The sequence below is a fragment of the Leopardus geoffroyi genome, chromosome C1, assembly GCF_018350155.1.
Source record: "Leopardus geoffroyi isolate Oge1 chromosome C1, O.geoffroyi_Oge1_pat1.0, whole genome shotgun sequence".
Lineage (NCBI taxonomy): Eukaryota > Metazoa > Chordata > Mammalia > Carnivora > Felidae > Leopardus > Leopardus geoffroyi.
The window spans coordinates 102829829-102845839 of record NC_059328.1 but is presented as its reverse complement, the minus strand read 5'-3'; the positions used below and the strand labels follow the sequence as shown (position 1 = coordinate 102845839).

Here is a 16011-nt window from a genome sequence, read left to right as displayed (position 1 = left end):
CCTTCCATCCCACCTCAAGGCATGGCTTTCAGTCTCCTGGTGTCTTCTAATTGCACTCCTTTTATCTAGTCATACCCACATGAGAGCACCATCCTGCAGGAAAGCCTAAGAAGAGAAGCAAAGAGCAAAAAGTGGAATCCCTACTTGCAAATCTAGATAGCATATGCCCACCAACACGCCCTAAGGTTCCATTTCTCTAAAACTCATACTGTCGAACTATTGAAGAATCAGCCGAAATCCCCCAGATCTTTCTCCCAAGTCCTATAAGGCCCCCAGTTTACCTTCCATGTTTGTTCAGTCTGCTTTCTCCTAGGAGTCAGAACACTAATTTGGCCTCATTCCAGTCTCCAAAGCTAAATCCTGGAGGTGGAGCAGTGTCTGTTATGGCAACACCTCTGGAATACAGCCTCCCCATCCACCCTCTCACTGACAAACAAAAATTAAGTCTCTGTCCCAACTCATTATCTTTCATCCTTGAGTAAGCTCTGTTTGAAAGTACATTTAGGGGAAGGACTAGGCGACGGGGAAAACACAATTGCACTGGGCATCTCCACAATGTGACCTAAAAGACAGGCTGTCACCCTCGTCTCCACAAAGCCTGGGCAATGAAAGGCACCCTGGTCTCTTCTTTCTTCTCCCCAAGTCACACCAACTGGAGACTCTGGAGATGAATACTGCTGGGCTCTGCTCACCCAGAGCTTTGCCTTTGTGTCCCTAGTGGAGGATGAGGTTGAGAAGGAAAACGTGGCAGGGTGAGAAGGAATCTGATCTTTTTCAAGGTATCTGAAATCAAAGCTATCTCTAAAGAAAAACTTAACGCGAATCCCTCTCTGTGGAACAGGGAAAAGACAGAGAACCATTTCTGCAAAAACTTCCAGGTAGCCCCGCTGGGTATTTTGCAGGTCAAGACTAGGTGGAAGGGGGAGATTCATTAAGCAACGCAAACACCTGAGAGAGAACACGTGCAGAAGGATCAAGAGGCGTGGGAATTAGGCATTTTAAAAAAGAGAGAGAGAGATGTCAAAGGCCCCTAGGGGAGGGGGACTTCTCCTTAAGGGCGCGCGGGGCGTTGGGGGAGGGGGGCACCATATCCGGAATGCGGGGAGAAAGCAGCGGCTCACCTACCTCGTCCACGTCTGCTCCATTTTCCAGGCGCTTCCCTCACTCTCAGGGCGCTCCTCACCCGGGAGGGGAAGCAGCCTGGGACAACGCGAACCCCAGCCCCCGAATCTCCAGTGCAAAGAGCAGCAGCTTTTCCCTCCCCAGCTCCTCCTTTCCGCGTCGGCAAAGGGAGGGCGCTGCTCGCTCCCTGCTCCTTCAGAAACCCCTGCCGCGGCCGCACCTCCAGCTAACGGTGCGTCGGGAACAGGGGAGGGACCGTTACGGTAGGAAGCGGGACGTGGAGCGGAGCGGCGCCCGGAGCCGTCGGCAGAGCTGGGGCCGGCGGCGGCCCGGCGCGGCGCGCGCTCGCTCGCTCGCTCCCAGGCTGAGACGCGACTGGCTGGCACGAGCGGCTCCGCACCGGCTGAGCTGTCAACCGCGAGGGGGGGGCGGGGCTCCCGCAGCCGGCGTGCGGGGGCGGGGCCTGCCCAGGTGGTGCGCCGCCCCGCCCCGCTGCGACCGCCGGAGGGGCGGAGGGCTCAGGGGGCGCGGCACCAAGCCCCTCTGTCCCTCCCCCATCCCACGGAGGGGCGCTGTGAAAAAGACCGACCGACGCTCGGGAGAATTCCGAGAGAACGTCCTCTTGCGTACGTGCGCACCACCCCACCCGCGGGGTGAGTCCGGAGCCAGAGCTGGAGTCTGGGAAGGTTTGAGGTGCCGTGGGCTGAACGCAGGTGCGCACATTAGACGCTCAGAGGACGCGATGTGACTTTCCTAGAGATCTGACATGTCAGTCTCCCCATCAGTCTGCGGACAGGAACTTCCTCAGACAGGGAACCATCCTGACGAAACCTTGCAGCCTTATTTGCTGCCTCCAACGCATTCATCTCCAGATTTTATAATATTCTACCTCTTCAGCTTTCAGTTTCTCAAGCACGGAGGCGACTGGGCTCTACCACTCGCTCCAAAGGGGAAGAGGGTTCCTGAACTTCCCAGAACACTAGACAAGCTTCAAGACAGTAGCCGATGGGACCTTGATTCTCCTCCTTAACCGTTCTAAGATCATGGAAAAGGGCCCTTCGGTGATGGCACTGCCTGAGACTTTGTACTATCTATTTATGTAATGAGGTTTAAACAAGTCAGACATGCTATAATTAAAGGGCTTACAGCCCCGAAGCTCCTTTTTAGCTCTAAATAAAACCTTTTTATTAAGTGACATAATCGCCGTTATTCTTAGCACTACCAATGACCTTTTTTTTTGTTTGCAGAAAGCTTTTATGTAGTAATGTTGATTTAGTTATATTTATTTCACAGATAATACAGTTGAGACCCAAAAAAAGCTCAAAGTCTCTGGTAAGGCAGGTCTTTTCCATGGAGTGGCCCCAGACACTTACTCTCTGAATTTTTGGAAATATGGCCAAAGAGAGGTCTCTACAACGAATTGATTGTCTACAATGAATTGATCCTAGGAGTTTACTCAGGAAGGGCCCTGGCATGTCTGGGAATTGGTGAGACTGTGCAGAGCCTGTATTCTTGGGGCAAACTGTCATCCTGCCTCCTATGTTTTGGATTAGTTCCCTTAATTATCAGCACAGAATAGGGGTTGGGAGGGCAGGATAACAGTAAGACATCTGAGGGTTTAGAGGAACCATCTAAAAAGGCCCCTGACCTAGAATCCCCTAACCCCAACACTTAACTTGGACCTAAGGCCACACCTGCTCCTGAGTTTAGAATGCTTCCAGGAAACATTTTAAGGCCTAGTTTGACCAGCGACAAGACTTAGAGGCCACCTGTCCTGAAAAGAATCTCCTGCTGCAAACAAACCAAACACAAAAGGATGAGGAGAGTCAGATTTCCATCCTCCATAGCAAAGTTGGGGCTATATTTAGTTTTGTCTCAAGTCAAATTATGGGCTACTGAGTTTGGAGAGGAACTGTATCTACAGCAAGACATATGCTGCATTCAGGAAGTGACAGCATTAACTAGATGAATGGTGGAGTCTCAGAAGTGAGGCGAGAAAATATGCTAGTTTAATTTTTAAAGGCTGGGCTTACAAAGTCCACAACGCATGCATGGTCAAACAGTTGAAAAATACAAAACAAGTGTGTAGAAAGTAAACTACCCATAATACCCAGAGATAATCAATGTTAAACATTTGTTGGAATTTCTTTCTAGGCTTCCCCCCACCCCAGGCTTTTTAAAATTATCTTTTAATTCAAATCACTGACTCTCTCTTACATACCCAGGAGCATATTCTTGAAAAGAGAGGTTTCATTGTTTTTTTAGGATTACATTTATTGCCAGAAGAACAAAGTTTTTGTGTTAGATTGTAAGCAAAAAATATTCATCCACATACCCACTCTGCCAACACAACTGTTTAAATTTCTGTACATTCCCTCTAGTCATTATCTGTACATATTACGTATCTATTTCTATAGCTTTAATCACAGCCTAGATGTAAGTTTATGTCCCACTTTTCTCACTTGTTAGATATTGTCCATGTTGCTAGAGACTGTTTATATATTTATTATTCTAATGATTATATAATGTCAATAGAACTATAGTTTGCTTAATAATTTTCTGTACAGCATAGTTATGCTGTTTCTAATATTAGACTCTTATAAACAATGCCTGAATGGAATTTTTATGCCTCCATTATTTCATTCTTTTGAATTATTTCCCTAGGATAACTTCTTAAGGCATAAGAATGTTACGATAAAAGCACTTTCTAGGGTTGCCTGGCTGGCTCAGTCAGCAGAGCTTTTTTTTTTTTTTTTTTTTTCCAGTGTTTATGTATTTTTGAGAGAGAGAGAAACAGAATGCGAGTGGTGGAGGGGGCAGAGAGAGAGGGAGACACAGAATCTGAAGCAGGCTCCAGGCTCTGAGCTGTCAGCACAGAGCCTGACAAGGGGCTCTAACTCACGAACTTCGAAACCATGACCTGAGGAGAAGTCGGACGCTTAACCAACTGAGCCACCCAGGCACCCGAAGAGCTTTTAATTCTTGATCTTGGAATTGTAAGTTCGTGCCCCACGTTGGGTTGTAGAGATTACTTTAAAAAGAAAATCTTTAAAAAAGAAAAAGGAATTTCTAATTTTATCATCTTACAGTTCCTGAACAACACTAGGATTTATCATTTTAATTGTTCTCTTTAATAGATAAGACATTATTGGGACACCTGGGTGGCTCAGTAGGTTAAGCATCCAACTTCAGCTCAGGTCATGATCTCGCAGTCCATGAGTTTGAGCCCCGCATGGGGATCTGTGCTGCCAGCTCAGAGCCTGGAGTCTGCTTCAGAGTCTGTGTCTCCCTCTCTCTCTGCCCCTCCCCTGCTCATACTCTGTCTCACTCTGTTTCTTAAAAATAAAATCATAATTTTTTTTTAAAAATAAACAAATAGATAAGACATTATTTAAGGTTATATTTTAGGTACGTATCTATGACTATTTTTTTTATGTTTTTTATAATATTTATTTAATTATTTAGAGAGAATGTGTGTGAGCAGGGGAGGGGCAGAGAGAGAGGGAGAGAGAGAATTCCAAGCAGGCTCTACACTGTCAGTTCAGAGCCAGATCTGGGGCTCAAACCCATGAATTGTGAGATCATGACCTGAGCAGAGACCAAGAGTTGGAGGCCTAACTGACCGAGCCACCCAGGCACTCCTATGCCTATCTATTTAGATAATATATAAATAATTAAACATCATCTCATTTTACCTTATATTTCTTTACTTTATATTTTATGTTCACCTGAGTCCTCACAGAGACAGGGAGGTGCCTCGCTGAGCCCACCATCTGGCAGTGCCAGGCACGTGAATGAGGCAGTCTCGGACCCTCGAGGTCAGTCCCATCATCTACTGGGCCTAACTGAGCAGCACCAGCTGTGGTTCTGTGGAGTGTAAGTATGGCTGAATGCAGGCAGGCCCATCAGGTGACCCACCTCCAAATATCCATAGGCCCTAACTGACCAGTGGGCTACTTACAACCGGGCACAGCTACCAAAAAAGGGAAAATTCTATATATCACCATAATGCCTTATCATCCCCCAACCCCCAACCCCTCTCCCCACCCCCACCCCCCACCCCAACCCTTCCCCCACCCCCCCACCCCACCCCCTCCCCCCACCCACAGGCCCCTAAAGCCTCACAGCAGGAAGCCTCTCCTCTGCTGTCCTGCCAGTCACTCCCTTGTGGTGCATTCAGTACATTTCTATCTCTTTTGTTCTGCCTCAGGTGAACTCTTCCACCTCCTGGCTTCCACCTGATTTCATTGCCCTACATTTGGGCGTTCCATCCAATCGGGAGACACCCCATTTAGGCACCACAGGAACTGCTGGAGAGACTGGACAGTGAAGAAAATATTATTAGGTGCTAAAAAAAAATGCCCTGTGTTATGTCATGACAGAAATAAATAAATAAATAAGTTTATTTATATATTAAGGTGTATTTATTTATTTTTGAGAGAGAGAGAGGGAGAGGCAGAGAGAGACGAGAGAGAAATCCCAAGCAGGATCCGCACTGTCAGTGCTGAGCCCGACTCGGGACTCGAACCCACGAACCATGAGATCATGTCCTCAGCCAAAATCAAGACTCAGACAGTTCACTGACCGAGCCAACCAGGTACCCCTGTCGTGGCAGAAATTTAGTAAAACCATTACCAGCTGAGAATGTGGAAAGTAGACAATATTCCTAATGAATGGGTAGGTCTGGCAAAGGAAATTTTTAGATAGAATTTCAAGTGATAACTGGTTTCTTTTAACCACATATGACAAGGTATGGATAGAAAAAGGTGGGTTAAAAAAAGAAAAAGAACCATGCCCTTTGTAAGCAGAATTTAGAGGAAATATAAAGAGCCAGGACTTACTAGGCTCAAAAGTCAAACTGCCTGTCATTTCAATCTCTCTAGACAGCAAAAGCTTTCAAATTAAAAAGTAGTTTCAGGGCAAAAATCAAATCCAAGATATGACTGTTAGACTCGTGGTTCATACCTCAAAAGATTTAAGGTGGTGCCTCATATACCATTTCAATTTAACAAAAAGGCCTATAAGAATCTTGAGGGTGGGGGACCCTGGCTCAGTCAGCTGAGTGTCTGACTTCAGCTCAGGTCATGATCTCTTGGGGGTTCGTGAATTTGATCCCTGTATCAGGCTTGCTGCTCTCAGCACAGAGCCTGCTTCAGACCCTCTGTCCCCTTGCTCTGTGTCCCTGTCTCCTCATGCTCTCTTTCAAAAATGAATAAACATAAAAAAAAAAAAAGAATCTTGAGGGTGTGCCTCAGGCTTGTAAGAATTTTAAGGGCCCATTCTCCCACGGCAGCTTCGTAGGTAGCCCAAGGAAGAGAAGAGCTTGCTTTGGAATGAAATGTGGGTATAGCTTTTGTCTAGAGGAGTTGGTTATAATTAGCACAAAAGATGCACTCAAAGTTTTTAAGTGAATTGTACCAGCACAGCCTGAAAGGGATTAGGACAGTACATAATGAAAAGATGCCTTTGGACCCTCAAGCTGTCAAAGAGAGCAAGCAAGCTGAGAAAGTTACCCAACTGCAAAAAAGGACCATTTCTTACAGAAAAAGAAGAATGGTTCAAAGAATTGGAACCAAGAGCCCAGAGGGCAGACCAAGAGGTTTTCAGATCAACAGGAATGGAACTCAAGCAGCTATACACCCCAGGAACCTCATCTTCACCTGAACTTGATTTGTATGGTAAAATTTTGGACTTTTGAGCTGATACAGTAAATGTTATGCAATTTTGGGGGAATTTGGAAGGGAGGGACTTATGCATGTGGCAACACTTGTGGCCAAAGGATGCAGGAATGTGGTGGAGTAAAGATGGCTGAAAATACTTTGCTACTTTTCCCGTTAAGAAATGGGGTCTAGGGGCACCTGGGTGGCTCAGTCAGTTGTGCCACCGACTTTGGCTCAGGTCATGATCTCACGGTTCATGAGTTCGAGCCCCACATCGGGCTCTCTGCTGTCAGCCTGTCAGCACAGAGCCTGCTTTGGATCTTCTGTCCCCCTCTCTCTGCCCCTCCCCTACTTGCGCTCTCCCAAAAATAAGTAAATATTTTTTAAAAAGAGGTGGGGTCTAATTCTCCTCCCCTTGAATCTGGGATGGTTTTAGTGAATTGTTTGACCAATAGAATGTGGTGCTAGGTCACAAATGCTGAGGTTGGGTAATAGGAGTTCTTGCAGCCTCTGCCTGAGCCTCTTGTTATTCTAAGCTGCCGTAAACCAAGTCTGACTACCTTGGTGGAGCCACCATGTAGTGAGGCTCTGAGACCACATGTGAAACATCATCCAGCAGCCCCCAAGAAGGCATCGGGCATCAGGCATCAGGCATCAGGCATCACTCACATCCCACACCTGATGTCAGTGAAGTTGTTCTGGGACCTTCAGAGAGACCTGGTCAATGCCACATGGTACAGCTGAGACTTGTTCAAATTCCTGACCCACAAAATCAAAAGATCTAATAAAACGGCTGTTGTTTCAAGCCACAAAGTTTTGAAATACACCGCTATGCAGAAATAGATGACTGGAACAATGCCTTAAAATGTGCATAATAATCCTGATACATTATTCACTCATTCATTCAAAAATCACTGAGAACCACTGTGCGTCAAGCACTATTCTGCATACTAGGGGCATAGCAGTAAAACAAACAAACAAACAAGACCCTGTTTTCATGGAGTTTACAGTCTACTGGTATAGACAGACAATAAAGAAAGCAGTATGTCCAATATGCCAGATGCTGATAGGTGTGACGAGGAGAAACCAAGCTGTGTTAAGAGAGCATCCCAGGGGCGCCTGGGTGGCGCAGCCGGTTAAGCGTCCGACTTCAGCCAGGTCACGATCTTGCGGTCCGTGGGTTCGGGCCCCGCGTCAGGCTCTGGGCTGATGGCTCAGAGCCTGGAGCCTGTTTCGGATTCTGTGTCTCCCTCTCTCTCTGCCCCTCCCCCGTTCATGCTCTGTCTCTCTCTGTCCCAAAAATAAATAAACGTTGAAAAAAAAAAAAAAGAGAGCATCCCAGCAAGGCAACCTTCTTTTATAAATGAGGAAATGGCGCCTCAGAGAGACTGACAGGCAGGTAAGAAGCAGGTTCCCAGGTATAAGAAAATTGGAGCTTTCATGTGGTGAAAAACTGTCCAACTGAGTTCATAAATTCAGATCTGTTATCTGTATTGGGAGTGAAACAGAGCAACCTAAGTGGGCAGAACTGAAGCTTGGATGGATGTGCCTGGTTTCCCAGACCATGCAAGTAACCTGGAGAGAAGAGGGTGTATGTATATGAATTGCAAGATCTGCCCTTCTGGAGTGGGGCAGGGGCCAGAGGATGTGTGAGTCTAGGACCATACATGGTCGGCAAAGCGGCAGCTGTGCCTCAGAGCAACAGAGATCAGTACTAGGAGCGGTTTATGAGAGCCTGGGAAACAACCCTTGGGATTAGCAGAAATACTTGTGTGGGGTCCGGGGGAATTTGTGAAAGACTCCATTTCCTAAAAGAACAAGTGGGAGTTCAGAGGTAGCTAATGTTCATGGGACTTCATTTATTCCCACGAGCTGATAAAATTCAGGCAATTTGATTACCCTAGTTCGTTCAATTCAACATTAGTTCGACAAACATGTACTGAGCATATGCTAGGCATGGTGCTATGTTTTTAAAATCCAGTGAGGGAAATTAGTCAGGCATTCATCAAACAATAATACAGATCAGATTGTGTGAAGTGCTGCAATAACGGTACGAAGAGGAATTTAAAGGAGGGGGTGAATGGGGCATGTGGTGGCTCGCTTGGTTAAGCGTCTGCCTCTTGATTTTGGCTCAGGTCACGATCTCACCATTTGCGGAATCAAGCCCCCTGTCAAGCCCTATGTCAAGCCCTGCCTTGGGCTCTGTGCTGACAGCACAGAGCCTGCTTGGGATTCTCTCTCCCCCTCTCTCTCTGCCCCTCAAAAATAAATAAATAAACTTACGGGGCGCCTGGGTGGCGCAGTCGGTTAAGTGTCCGACTTCAGCCAGGTCACGATCTCGCGGTCCGTGGGTTCGAGCCCCGCATCAGACTCTGGGCTGATGGCTCAGAGCCTGGAGCCTGTTTCCGATTCTGTGTCTCCCTCTCTCTCTGCCCCTCCCCCGTTCATGCTCTGTCTCTCTCTGTCCCCCAAAAAATAAATAAAAACGTTGGAAAAAAAAATTAAAAAATAAATAAAAATAAATAAATAAATAAATAAACTTAAAAAAAAAAGATAAAGGAGGGGGTGATTAATTAAATTCAACTAGAGAAGGTTTCATAAGGAAGGTAGCATCTGAGTAGAGTCCTGAAGGATGATAGTCATACAGAACTTTGTCATGTATTAGGACTGCAAAATATAGTGCTTTTATTTAAAAATTTCAATTTTCCCTGGTAGAAGGAAAAATGTTCCCAATCTTCTCTGAATGACTATTTAGAGTCCCATTCATCTGGAAGAGCCTCATAGCATTGCCAGTGTCACTGACGGGCATTACAACAGAGTAGTTTTGATTACTGGCTCTAGAATCAGAAAGATTTAAAAATCTCCCCTCCCCCACCAATTTCCAGCCCTGTGATTTTGACAAGTTAAACTTTAGGAAGCTTTAGCTTCCTCATCCGTAAAATAAGGTTAAATATAATAACTACCTAATAGGGTAGTTGTAAGACCAAGAGGAGATAATATATGAAAAGTGTTTAATTCATTGCTCAGCACATTTTAAGCATTCAATAAATCATAACTATTTTTTTATTAATGTTTGCATACCAGGCAGGATTCCAACCCTGTATAGAAGTTGTGAATTTTAATTTCAGTACCGCTCCAAACTGCACTCTAGGGCTATGCTAGTGACCCAGATTTTCCATTTCCTAGCTCTCTGATTTATCATATGAGACCAAATTACTGGCAAAGAAGCTGAATAAACTGGTTTTCCTCACTTCCTGGCTGGGGTTTTAGGGGGGAGAAAAGTGGGTATTTCCTCCATCTTGTTTTCCTCCTTTTGTCTCCCACCCTCCTCCCCCTTTCTTGAGGACTGTGTGTGTGTGTGTGTGTGTGTGTGTGTGTGTGTGTGTTTATTCAGACCCATCTCCTTCACTAACTAGCCCTGTCTGTCAGCTGTAACGAAAACCACAAGGAAAGAAATTATGACCAAGCCTTCAGACAGCTGGTGGTAATTTACTCATACAATCCCCCTCATTCTCTCAACACCCACTATTTATGTGTATCTGATGCTGGGGGAGGGGGAATCATGCAAGAAATGTGGTATGCAAATTTCTAGGAAGAGGGTTGGAACAGCGTGGAGAGACTTGTGTGAATTACATGGATAACTCTCCTTGCTTTGAACATAGATATTGGGTCTTAAAATTTAAAGGGACTGATGTGAGCGTTAATAAATAAATTTCTGGAACCAGAAACAACACTAGAATAAATTTACAAACAGTTTCCAAGGCATTCATGACAATTGCACCATTACTAAAGCTTGAGTCATTTTCCAGGAAATGGACAAGCACTTCCAGTCCAAGGCCAAGGAGCACGTATCAGGCAATCCAGACCGCTTTCAAGCCCCATAGAGATAACAATGAAGCACTGCACCTGATCTGGTTTGGAGCTTGGGTTACATTCTGAATTAGAAAACATATTACTTAGAAGAAGGCAGCCATGGGGCGCCTGGGTGGCTCAGTTGGTTTAATCTCACAGTTTGTGAGTTTGAGCCCGGTGTCAGGCTCTATGCTGACAGCTGAGAACCTGGAGCCTGCTTCAGATTCTGTGTCTCCCTCTCTCCCTGCGCCTCCCCCGCGTGTGCTCAGTCTCTCTCTCTTTCTCTCAAAAGTATAAATAAACATTAAGAGGAAAAAAGAAGACAGACATGCAGCTATGGTCTCTGCCTTTGTTTCCTGTATCATGCCACCTACTAGTCTGTCCTCAGACCGACCAAGATGTATTTCTCTGGATTTAAAATTCTGGCAGATACTGACAATCCCTGGTGTACTGTTTGCCCCATAGATTGGACCTAAGGATATATAGATATTATACATAAAGTTTTAAAAATCCAGCGTTCTGCTTCATAGATATATGTATATATTTTTATATATACGTAGATGTACATATTTATTTAGAATGTAAATTTGTTTTTAAAACATTGCATTTTGAAAAAAATGTAAAAATTTTAAACACACCAAAAACCTGCAAAATAGTACACTGAAGTCCTATAAAATCCTTCAGTTGATTTACGAATCCCTGTTAACATTTTGTCACATTTGTTTTTGTCTCTCTCTCTACACCCCCCCCCCCACCCCACACACAATTATTGATGAACCATTTGAAAGTAAGATGCAGACTCTTCACTTCTATATTTCAGTGTCCATCTCCTAAGAGTAATTGAAATTATGAAATTATTGTCATTATGTGAAAGTATATATCATGTCTCCCAGGCCTGCTTTTATCACTATTAAACAAAATCTGAAGTATTTGCATTGAATTACTCAACTAATATCAGGAGGTATCTGCGGTAGATCTTTGGCTCAAATCTGCACAACTAATGAGGCTTATCAAATTAATCACCCCAGGACAAAGGTAAATATACAACAAAGATAAATTCACTCTTCTACACTTAGAATTACTGGAAGCCAATTTCTTGTCAGTTTAGAACAGCTGTTTTGTCCTGTCTTCCAGCTGGCAAGGATTCATACATTTTGACATAGAGCCTCAGAAAGCCTCACACAATCAAGAAAAAATTTTAATGAGAAAAATTCCTCATGCATATATTCACTTTTGTCTTAATTTCTATTTTAGCATAGAAGAAGCCAAAATGCTGAGCCGTGGAGTTCAATATCAAACATCTGGCAATCCTAGACAAAAAATTAGCATACTGCAACAGTCTTTCACCCTTGTAAAGTTCAAGGGAGTATAGACGCTGTAAGAGTTAACAAGCCCATTCTAGATCACAACAGTTCAGGAAAATAAAAAACACACTCAACATTAACCACTATGATTCATTTCACCTAAAATAATCTTTTAATTAGATAAAAGTATCTCCATTTTAGGCTAGGTCTGTGATATAGCAAGAGGTACAGAAATAGTAGTTGACTCTAAATCAGAACTTGTGATATATAGAAAAGAATTATTGCATCCTATACTTGCTGGCCTTGGTAAGTTCTCAGGAGATGGAGGGAAAAATCAAAGCCAGATGATCCCAGTGCCGATGGACTGGTTCAAGCTTTTGATTCAGCTGTGAAGGTGTTCAGAGCTGGACCTCAAGTAAGGAGAGAGGGGCCAAAGATTTAGTAATCAAGATATCAAATGATATCTTAGCGCAATATTTCCAAAAAACAAAATTAGTGCAGAAAAATCCATGGTGAACAAAATATCAAAATTTTATTTTATTTATTATTTTCTTAAAGTTTATTTATTTTTGAGAGAGACAGAGTGTGAGTGGGGGAGGGGCAGAGAGAGAGGGAGACACAATCTGAAGCAGGCTCCAGGCTCCGAGCTGTCAGCACAGAGTCCAATGCGGGGTTCGAACTCACTAACTGTGAGATCATGACCTGAGCCAAAGTCGGACGCTTAACCGACTGAGCCACCCAGGCACCCCAAAATACCAAAATTTTAAACAAAGGCAGGATCTGCCCCTGCGTTTGCAAGATCTTGAGAGTGAATGCCTTACTTGCCCTCTGGTTAGGGCCCTGGTTTTTCATCCCAGATGATGTGACAAGAGCCCAACCTTTCGATGCCTCTTCACTGGTAATCTCAAGTGCTAGGTTCTGCTGACCTTGTTGGCAGCAGCGCTCTGTGCATCATGAACTGCCAGACATCAGGTAGCTCCAGTACAACACCACAAGGCAAAAGTGACTATCCAGCCTCCTTCCCTAACAGTTAAGTCTCAAGGGCAAGTTCCTGTGATTTACAAGGCATTAGGGAGATGGTGGAACAGGGTAGGAAAGGGAGATAGTTAAAGAGGGTGCAAAGAACAATTTATCTTATGAATTGCTGCTAATGCAGTTTAACTAGAATGTAAATTGTCAAGAATCTGCCCTTTTAAGAAAACCCTGAGCCCCATTCTCAGTTTGAGGCACCTACCCACTCAACTCAAAAATGAAGTCTGCTTCACCTTGAGTCTTCCCGTCACATGGACTACAGATGGTTCTGGAAATCAAAGTAGCCATGCTACATCCTCCACGCAGGTTCCACTGAGTTCAAGCTGCTTAGGAAACTTCACCAGACTGGGGCCTCTCCTTTGGCAAGAGATGCCCATCCCCAAGATGGAACCCTAACCTGATCTTGTGCCAGTGCAAACAAACCACCTAGAGGTGCCCCCTGCTGGCAGGACCTATGTTACAGAACAAGGCTCACAGACTGTAGCTTGGCCCTTCGATGGATCATCAATGCTCCAGGTGCTCAGTCACTGACACTACCCCACAGGGTCTTACACCTGACCTGCGTCACTCATGAGTGTTACTTACCAGTCTGTCTGCAGGTACCAGGCATTTGCATATCCCTTTAGGTGACTTGCCTGGCTCCTAGGGACACCCTAGGCCTACCTATATCTGCCTCACAGGGACAGCCTGCCTCTCTAATCTTGGGTCCTTTGTGCCACTTTTTTTTTAACCTACCCTCGGGACAGGAAATGGGAATCACAGCTCAGAACCTCATCCTGAAGAGGTGAACCGTTTGCCAGGCTCTTGACAGTCCCTTCACCTCGGGCCAGACTCCGCTTCCTGTTTCCTTTTATTGAAGTAGAACGCAGGGCCCAGTCCGATTGAAAGCAGGGCCCCAGTTGTCTCGCTCAGTTTCCGACACCTTTATTTTCAGGAATTGCGCCTTCTTTCCAGTCTCCCTTGACCAATTTCTGCCTGGGAGACTAGGACAGACCAAATCCTGAGGAGATGGGGTAAAGGGAAGGGAAATCCTGGGGGCCAGCTGAGACAGAAGGGAGGTAAGATACATGAAAGTCTTAAAATTCACAAAAAGCTTTTATGGTTTCACTGAAACAAGGAAAAGAGAAAAAAGTTGCAGCCATTGAAGAGCTAAAGTTGAAAGCTGAGAAAAAGCCATCCCTGTGTCAAACTAGAAGAGTAAATAGAGGGTATAAAATTTTGAATCAAAGTTCAGCATCACCATTGAGCCAAATCCATCATTTGGCTTCAGCTTTAGAAAACCCAATAGCTGGATGCTGACTCCATATTGTTTCTTAAACTCTGACCTTGTGCTTGTGTGGGCACCATCACGTCTAATCAGTATGACAAGCCAGTGATACAAATAGAGTGTGCCCCTTAGATTTTTGTTAATATCTGAACATTCACTCTCAAATACAGGCAAGTTTTCTGGATATAGTTTGGAGCGAAAATCTCCTTATATGTTTTACGTGTTGAAATTCTGTTAATCCTTCAGAGTATAAAAGTTTAATTATTACTTCAAGAGTGAAATGATGCAATACTGAAAAATAATTATGAAAGCTATTTGTTTAAAAATCAACAGTTATTCTTATTAGTAACATAAGTAGTTTTATTAATAATGTAAGTAATGTTATTCATAGTTATTTTAATGGCATATATGCCCCCAGTTTCTGGCTCTACCAAGCCCTGACCAGTATGAGGGCAGCTCTGTTAATTTATATTAGAAACATACTCTCATTTTGTGGCAAGTACTGTTACACGGTACTATGTCAGAAAGACAGTGGATACAGCAACTAGGATCTTTTCTCTGGCCAGCTTTAGTAAATGAATAGTGGTTAGGAAGCGTCACTGGAAACCCTATATACAAGGTGGTCTCCCAGTAGGTTATCGAAGGCAGAGATTTCCAACCAGTGTACCTCTTGTGCTGCAAACAGGCTACATTGTCCAGAAATTGATCCTTCAACCCTTAAGGCATCCAGGAAGATAGCTAGAGCCAGTCACTGCCAGCAATGTCTTCCAGGATGCTTGCTGACTGAGCGAGTCCATATTGTTCTATGGATACAGATGGAAATAGCTTGGCATGGTCTTTGGCCTCAGCTCTGGTTCCACTCCTCCTTGCTTTTTGTGCTTGGTTTGTGTATTAGCCTCATTCCAAAAGGAAGGAAAGGAATAAATCCTGGTGCTCCTCTAATTTCCAGGAGTTTCTGTAATGGATGCAAACTGTGGTAGGCGGTGCCTAAGATAGCCCTCCGTGATCCCCGGTAATCACACTCTTGGTATTGGAAAGAGACTTACTTGGAAAGTCTTGGTATTGGAAAGGGATTGGCTCATGTAATTGTGGAGGCTGAGAAGTCTTAGTATCTGCTGTATAGGAGGTGGAGACCCATGAAAGCTGATGTTGTAGTTCTCAGGACCAGAGGACCCATGGGATAAATCTCAGTCTGAGGTTAGAAGACGGATGTCCCAGCTCATGCACTCAGGCAGGGGGAGCAAATTCTCCCTTCCTCTTTGTGTTCTATTTAGGCACTCAATGGATTTGATGGTGCCCAACTACACAGGGGAGGGCAATCTGCTTTACTCCGTCTGCCAATTCCAACTGCTAATCTCATCTGGAAACATCTTTATAGACTCACACAGAAGTAATGTTTAGCCAAATATCTGGGTATCCTGTGATCCAGTCAGTTGACACACGCAATTTACCATCACAGCCACTAAGTTTTGGGGTAATTGGCTATGCAGCAATAGGCAACGGATACACAGACTCCTAAACTTTCCCCCAATCCAAGGTGATGTAGAGTTAGAGACCCAGGCCTCCCATTCACAAAGAAGCTATTATTCTCTTTTCAGGAAATAAAGACACTGAATTTGGAGCACTTATTTAAGGCTGCACAATAGGACCTGGATTTATGATCAACATTTTTTGGGGGGGGGCAATAAATAGCGCTTTTGTAAGACCATCCTGTAAAATACGTTGCCTAAGCAGTCTGTCTCCAGAATGTGCTTTTAATTACTACCAAGAACAT

At 44.5% G+C, this 16011-nt stretch overlaps 1 protein-coding gene across 20 annotated transcripts in view; it reads right to left on the bottom strand.

Moving 5' to 3' along the window:
- The window catches only part of LOC123598569 (phosphodiesterase 4D interacting protein), a 223381-nt gene that overhangs the window by 190805 nt on the left and 16565 nt on the right, over positions 1 to 16011 (bottom strand). The window contains exon 1 of one of the 20 annotated variants that reach the window (XM_045478861.1): positions 1126 to 1530. The exons of 17 other annotated variants lie outside the window; for them this stretch is intronic. In XM_045478861.1, the coding sequence (XP_045334817.1) occupies positions 1126 to 1145 (20 nt within the window). In that variant the 5' untranslated portion in view covers positions 1146 to 1530. Of the gene's footprint in view, positions 1 to 1125; positions 1531 to 16011 lie in introns of those variants that run through there. 2 more of the 20 variants (XM_045478870.1, XM_045478867.1) reach the window with 2 other exon arrangements.